Genomic DNA, 7,534 nt, shown 5'->3' with positions numbered 1-7,534 from the left:
ATGACCCAAAGATTGGGCTGGTTAGCATGAATCATGAGCTTACTAATATTCTCGATGTGCTCATCTTCGAGGCATAGGGTGGGTTTTATGGAGCTCGGAGGTTCTGCCGGGTGTCGAGAATCTTGAAGGAGATGGGTCATTTTGAGAAATCTTCCTTTTCCAGTTGGAGTATTGTATTGTATTGTATGCGGTATTTGTAAAGCGCAACAATCACCCAATGGGTATCTCGGCGCTACGGTACATGATACAGGTGGCTTGGAGTTAACAGGTGGCTTGGAGTTTCATAGCTTTAGAACAGGAGTTCTGTGGTTCCATTTTTCAGGATTGAGGTGGGTATCGGCATTACAGTTTCATAATGGGAAATGTCCTGCTTCGTGGTAAATGGGAAATGTTCGACTTTGTGGTAATTTATTGGAGATAGAACGGGTACTCGTTCTGACAAAATAACATACATGAATTGTGGGTTGGGGGAGCCCAGCGAAGGATTTTTATTAGACAGCCAAAGCAGATATATATATATGTATTGGAAACAATAACGCTTTCATCAACTGTGGAAACATATTACCCAGGGATGGGACAGCACCGCCTCCTTCCTGGTAATAAGAAGCAGTTTAAATGGACGGGCTCAATGTCACTTGACTGAAAGTCGTGGAAATCAACCTTTCCTATAATTGGAAGCTTGGTGTGACTGTGCCAAGGCACAAAACAAATAGTACATTGTTTATGTTCTGATTGAAATAATCACATAATTAAAACTATACCTCTCAACTCCCCGTCACTGCAGAGTATCACATGCCTTTAAATCACCTTCACCCTGCATGACACATGCCTCCATTCAGATAAATGCGTTCCGTCTTTCTCTAAACTTCCCCCCTCATTGGACCACAGCTGGATAACCCTAAAAAACGGCCGTGACTTTGCGGGAGTGTAGTTTGACAGATCTGTACAAACTTTGTTCATGGAAAAAACTAAGACGGAAAAGCCAAACAAATTGGCTTTGCCAAGGGTTTTACTTGTATCAAACAAGTCATGCAAAACAGCCGTGCTGTTCTTGGAGACAGTATTCCACTAAACAGGCTCTTGAAAAGCCATCGGTTGAGGGAGTGATAAAAACTAAACATTGTGCTGAGACCATGGTAGTTGACAGACTAATGCACCAACAGAGTTCAAAAGGGTCATCATTTCAACAAAATGGCCGGCAGTTTCAGGCCATCGCCAGGAACCTTTGACTTGGAATCACGTTATTGAACCTTCTTCATGCTTGGAAACCAAACTGTGAGACTTAAAATGTCCATCTAGGTTCATGTTTTCTGGCTTCCACCTAGATGTTTCTTCTTTTCTTTTTTGTTAAAATGCTGTCTCTTCTTTCATCTGAGTCCTCCGGGTCTTTGGTATGCTCTTGGAACTGGGCTCCTCCCGCTTTTTCTCTAGGGGCATGCCTTATTTGCCCCCACTCTTGGAGCCTAGAGTGACAAAAAAGAGCAGATGTTAGGATTTCACACCTTAGAATTGATTTCGCTTTGATTGGCAGAAGGGACGTCTACACTAGTGATAACAGATCTTTTTCTGGTTGTTTTCAGTGCTTCTGAGATATGTCCTAAGAGTCCAAGCAAACCTGGAATCCTACACTTTTTTTAATGTACCACATATGTACTTGAGATGTATATGCCTACACATTATATAGTAAATACAACAGGAACAGAACAGTGGGCCACATTACAATGGCAGTCATTGTCGCGGGAGTAGGACCGCCCAACAAGTAGGCGGTGGTCCCACCTGCCACATTTTGATTCGCCGCCATTCAAGCAGTCGGAAAATGGCTTTTTCTACTGCAGCTTGTGGCCCGGAAAAGGGGCGCAGCACAAGCCGCAGTAGAAAAGGGCATTTTTCAAACACCCATGCACCGTGTGCCAGGTATCATGTGGTGCACACGGTGCATGGACGTGTGGGGGGACGAGGGTGCTGGTTGGGCCCTCCAAAGTCTGTTTCCATCTCCCTATCCATGGTGTTGGGACCGCCATGAAAAGGCATTTGGAAAGGGACATCGTGATCATGACGGCTGTGCTTGCCATTCGGGATCACGATTCTGACCACCGCCTCAACTGGATTAGTAGATCCTGTTGGAGGCGGCGGTCTGTCCTCTGAGATTTTAGGGTCCAACCACCTGCATCATAATGTGGTGGTCGGCCCGAAGGGCTGTATGTCGGTGAGACAGTCATTGATGGCCTGTTGGGGACGGTTCCACCGGCATCGTAATGTGGTGGTCGGCCCCAAGGGCTGTATGTCGGTGAGACAGCCATTGATGGACTGTTGGTGATGGTTCCACCGGCATCGTAATGTGGTGGTCGGCCCGAAGGGCTGTATGTCGGTGAGACAGCCATAGATGGCCTGTTGGTGACGGTCCCACCGGCATCGTTATGTGGTGGTCGGCCCGAAGGGCTGTATGTCGGTGAGACAGCCATTGATGGCCTGTTGGTGACGGTTCCACTTTTTGCAAACCTGGGGACCAGAAGGATGGGACTGGTGAGACAGACTCAACCTGGGTGGGAAGTAGGGGCTGCGGACACAAGAGCTGGCCACATGGGGCATATAGCGCAACAAATGATGAGGGAAGGAGATTGAGAAAGGAAGGAGAAAAAGCTGAGAAGAAGTGAGATAGGGTCAAACAGAGAAGAAAGGGACAAATATACGGAAGAGAGAATTATTAGGAAACAGAGGAAGTTAGGGGATGGATGGGACCGAGAAGAGAGGGAGGGGGTGAGAGCGAGAAAGACAAAAAGGTGAAGGAGTGAAAGTGTGCACGAAGTGAGCTATAGGTTATAAAGAGAACAAATAAGGAGAGAAAACAGAGAGAGAGAGAGATATGAAGTTAAAGTGAGGGAGGTGACAAGCAGAAGAGAGAGAGAGAGAGAGAAAGGTATAGACAAAGGAGAGGAAAAGGAGTGATAGTGGGAGCAAAGACAGATAGGAGAGCCGCTTTGTCATTAATGCCCGCAGGGCTTTAAGGGGGCCGGGTCTCAGTTTGATAAAGGGGCCTCGAAGCGGGTCTCTATCGGGATCTGTTTTGTGCCCTGGCACAGGCGGACTGCAGTGACAGGGGCACATCGATGTGCGCTGCTCACTTCTCGCAAATGGATGTCACGGCATGAGCGTTGCAGGGGAAGGGGAATCCTTTAAATAGAGTCATTTTGTATCTGGATTTCCCTTCTCCTTTTGAAACTCCGGAGCAGCAACATTGTCGTGGTGTCTCTAGGACTTTAAGTAGAAGCTTTTTCAATATTAATTACAAGCCATAGTTGCTGCTTATTTATATTATGCAGCTAACAACCATTGACAAAGCCAATAGTCCTGACTTGCTTTAGGTATGATGTTACTTGTATCATATATCTGGATGCAATGACAAACAGCAAAATACAGGTCATGCGGCACACTATGAAAAAGTACAGATTTTTAATTTACGTATTTTTTAGCCCCACCCTTAATTACATTGGCCACGCCACTTGGAGAGACCCCACAGTTTGTTCATCCCACTTAAAGCCCTGAATACCCGGGTCTGTGCTCCTGGCTGCCTCCCATTATCATGAGCAAGGCCAGTTAAACCAGAAATGCTAGACTCTGGAAAGGTAGCCAAATCCTCCAAGCGCTATTCGGTGTTCTTAGCTTTACCAAATATACCCGTTTGTTCAAAGTGACCCGGAAGGGGCCTGCGTTTTGTAAACGTGAGATTAAGTAAAGAGGAATGCTTACCATGTGTGGACTGCGAGCCTCCGGACACACTGCGGGGAGAAGAGCATAGGAACGCGTCACTCCCGGCTCTTAATCCCGCGAGGCCCCTCCCCTGCCTCCCCCCCCCCCCCCCCCCCACACACACACACACACAGAGGGCGCGGTCTGCTTTCCAGGGGCCCGCACGTGCAGCAGGACCTCGAATTTACATGACACGAAAGCGCACAGTGTCCCTGGCAAAGCTACTCTCGCCCTTCAGGCAAACTCCTGGCATCCTTCTGAGGGCATGAACTGGGCACCTAGGAAGGACTCGACAGAGATGATTGGCGGGCAGGAAAGTAACCGCCCACTTCCTGCAGCAGTGCATGGGGCTGTATGGGGAGGAAGAGCAAACATTTCACACAGGTGTGGCCTAGAATTGGGGCGATGTGATGGCATTGCCCAAACTGGCAACAATAAGTAGAATTTAAAGTGCCAGGGCCCAAAGTGTTCATTAAGCAAGTTTTCTCTCTCTTGCTCTGGGTCAAAGTCTGATGTTGATACATAAGTTCCTGTCGCCGAAAATGAGTTGTAGAAATTATGTCTGCGCTGTTTATTCTATCAGTGAAATTGTGTAAATTTCACTTCCTCGCTGCATAACATTGAGAAGTTTGCCCGCTTTGTTGAATTACAGAATGTGGACAATGAATGGCTCACACAATGTCACACAAGATACCCACCAGACATTTTTTTAGCTAGCTCAGTCCCAAAATTATTCTTTTTTTAAAAAAATTAATTGGTCACAACATTCTTCTTTTTTTTTTTAAACTCACTTCTTGAAATTAGCGGTTGGATTAACTAGATTTTAAAATATGTGCAGAAGCGAAGTATGGCCATTTTTCACGGCCCTGGTACATATTGTGGGGCAGGAAGTAGGAACCTTCTTCCAGACACTTCCAAAAAACAAAGAATTGGAGAGGAGACACATGCCTGAGCGAGTCTACCAATCCCGAGCACGAAGGAATGAGGTGAGAATTGATGGACCAATGGTCAGCTAGAAGTGCTAAAGATGACCTGCACAGGCTCTGGATCCCACAGAGCCTGAGTGAGTCTACCAATCCCGAGCACGAAGGAATGAGGGGAGCATCGATGGACCAATGGTCAGCTAGAAGTGCTAAAGATGACCTGACCAGGCTCTGGATCCCACAGAGCAGGTCGCGCATGGAGTTACAACTGGTGAGCAGAGGGTTTGTTTGAAGGGTCTCCCAACCTCTGCGGGGGGAAAGTGATTCAAGAGGTGCACATGGAGAGAGCCATTACCCACTGAGGGAGAAGCCACTGCACTAAAGAGCCAGGTCATATCCGTCAAGGATGTGGTTTCTGGATCACCCCCGGCAACCGGCGACATGTTCCGCTCCTGATGTTTCCTCTTCCAGACTTTTGCTTTCTGACATTTTATTCCCAAAAGCTGCACTTAAGCGAACCAAGATCACAACTCCTGGGTGCTTGTTGCACAATAAAAACTCCGGAATGACAATGGCTGCCCGGGTTACAAGAAGCCTTATTGTGCCATTACCTGACTACAGGGCATCGCTAAAGTCACATTCACCACTTCAAGCTATAGGCAGAGCCCTGCAAGTGGACATCTTATGTTTAAACACTTTTCACCAGGTGGGTACTAGTACATGTTTATGGGGTTATTTAGAGTTTTGCACAAGCAGGACATCTAACAAAAATTGGCAGATGCCCCATATGCCCTATTTAGAGTTTGTAGACCTGTAGACACTCTAAATAGGGTGGGCTGGACACCCTGCACATTTTGTGTAATGTCCAACATCTGCAAGATTTGAAATAACCCCTTTAGTGCTACAAATCAAACCCCAATCGAAATAGGTTGGAGTTAAAAAAGTTTTGGGTATGAAGTGGCTTCTCACAGATTGACCCATCGGCCTGGGTGATCTTTCATCTGTGATGGGATGCACGCATTCTAATAAGGTAATTCTAGTGTGATAGGACCAGAAGCCCCTCCATGCTCACATGCAAGCATTATAGGTTCATCTCTAATAAGATATGACAAGAAAGCCCCTCTAGTATGCTCTATACCCTCATGGCTACAGCATTGCACATCAGCCAGTCTTACTTACTGGGCATCGCCCCCCTCGAGCAGCTGGCGGTATGTGGCTATCTCCATCTCCAGCCGGTTCTTGATGTCCATCAGCATCTTGTACTCGTGGTTCTGACGCTCCATGTCTGAGCGAAGGTCGCCAAGCTGGGCCTCTAGTTGCGATATCGTGCCCTGGATCTGCTGGAGCTGGGCACAATAGCGGGCTTCTGTTTCTGCCAGGGTTCCCTCGATGGAGGCTTTCTAAAAGAAAGAGAAGAAAGAGAAGAAAGAGAAGAAAATACCTTCTGTTCGCACACACAGAGGATGATCTCTATGACTGAGGGATCTGGTGGGAGGAGAGGGCAAAGTGGAACCATGTCAGTGGAGGACAGGCTGCAAAGGGAATGCAGACCACTTCCCCTAAAATGCAGGTTCTGTTTAACAGAGACAGTCATTTGTCAACAGGACTCCACCCCAGGCCTACTGTTTTGATGGCAAAACTCTTGCAATCTCATATGCTTTTCCTCTACAAGACTGAGCCTAGGCTCAGCTAGGCAATGGAGAAGATGTGTGCAAGGCTGTGGAACCCTGAACTCATAATAAGACCCTTAAAAAACCAAAGAAAGGGGCTTTGAGTGTAGACATCTCTAACTACCAGCAAAAGGGACGTACCATGCTAAGCTGTGACTGCAGCTCTATCTCCAGGCCTTGCATGGTGCGCCTGAGGTCGGTGACCTCTGTCCGGCTTGACTGCACCTCCTGCGTGTGGGTGGCCACCTCCTTGTTCAACTCGTCCGTCTTGGGATAAAGTAGGATATTGGGAAAGAGAAAAAGAAGTTACGTTAGATGTGAATCGACAAGTCTCGCTTGCTCTGGCAGATGACTGGTGATACCTTACCTTACTCAAGAACCTGGCCTCAGCGTCCAGGCGGTTCTTATGGGCCAATTGTTCGTACTGGTCCCTCATTTCCGTAAGAATACGGCCCAGGTCCACCGCTGGAGCAGCATCCACTTCAACACTGACCTGGCCGCCCACTTGTCCCTTCAGAGCCATAAGCTCCTGCAAATAAAGTGGAACATATTTACAGATGCCTCAGATACATTACTGATGAAAGATGCAGCCCAAGGTTTAGCCCCCAAGACAGGGAATGTGAGTTGTTTTAAGGGGCCCTACACCGATAGGTGGATTATGTTCAAGGCAGGGCCCTCTAGCGGGCCACGTTGGGTGTGCTCGCCCTTAGATTATATGGAATGCCTTCGGTGTTTTCTGAGTGGTTCTCAAACTTTCCAACTCTGACACTAGAGAACCTATGCAGGTATCCTAGCTAATCCTGGCAGTAGCCAGTAAAATAATACTATCATAGAGCCTTCTTTTGGACGGGGGGGGGTTATATAGCATGAGCTTGACCTGAAGGTACCAGGTATCAGAGCGCTTTACATGACCACCAGTTGCATTGTATAAGGAAACATTTTTGCTAGGCATGGGGAGAATAAGTGTTATGTTATGTTATGTTATTTGCACTTATAGAGCGCGCGATTACCCTTGGGTGTTCTGGCGCTAAGTACTGGTTACCTGGGAAAGCCGGGGAGCACTATTGCAGGAAAAGCCATGTCTTCAAGCCCCTACGAAGAGACAAAATATCTGGGGCCGCTTAAAGGAAGCTCATTCCAGGCCTTGGAGGCAGAAAGGGTAAAGCTCCTACCTCCCCAATTAAGTTTTCTAAC

General features: G+C 47.4%; 1 protein-coding gene across 2 annotated transcripts in view; it reads right to left on the bottom strand.

Moving 5' to 3' along the window:
- Nucleotides 1–457: 457 nt before the first annotated feature.
- Nucleotides 458–7,534, bottom strand: part of LOC146869481 (keratin, type I cytoskeletal 19-like) — a 50,783-nt gene continuing 43,706 nt past the window's right edge. For both annotated transcript variants that reach the window (XM_085599872.1, XM_085599873.1), the window contains 5 exons: nt 6,708–6,869; nt 6,482–6,607; nt 5,850–6,070; nt 3,748–3,776; nt 458–1,463 (listed from right to left, as the gene is read on the bottom strand). In XM_085599872.1, the coding sequence (XP_085455998.1) occupies nt 1,441–1,463; nt 3,748–3,776; nt 5,850–6,070; nt 6,482–6,607; nt 6,708–6,869 (561 nt within the window). In that variant the 3' untranslated portion in view covers nt 458–1,440. The remainder of the gene's footprint in view (nt 1,464–3,747; nt 3,777–5,849; nt 6,071–6,481; nt 6,608–6,707; nt 6,870–7,534) is intronic.

This window comes from Triturus cristatus, chromosome 1_1, assembly GCF_964204655.1.
Source record: "Triturus cristatus chromosome 1_1, aTriCri1.1, whole genome shotgun sequence".
Lineage (NCBI taxonomy): Eukaryota > Metazoa > Chordata > Amphibia > Caudata > Salamandridae > Triturus > Triturus cristatus.
This window is presented reverse-complemented; position numbering and strand designations above follow the sequence as displayed.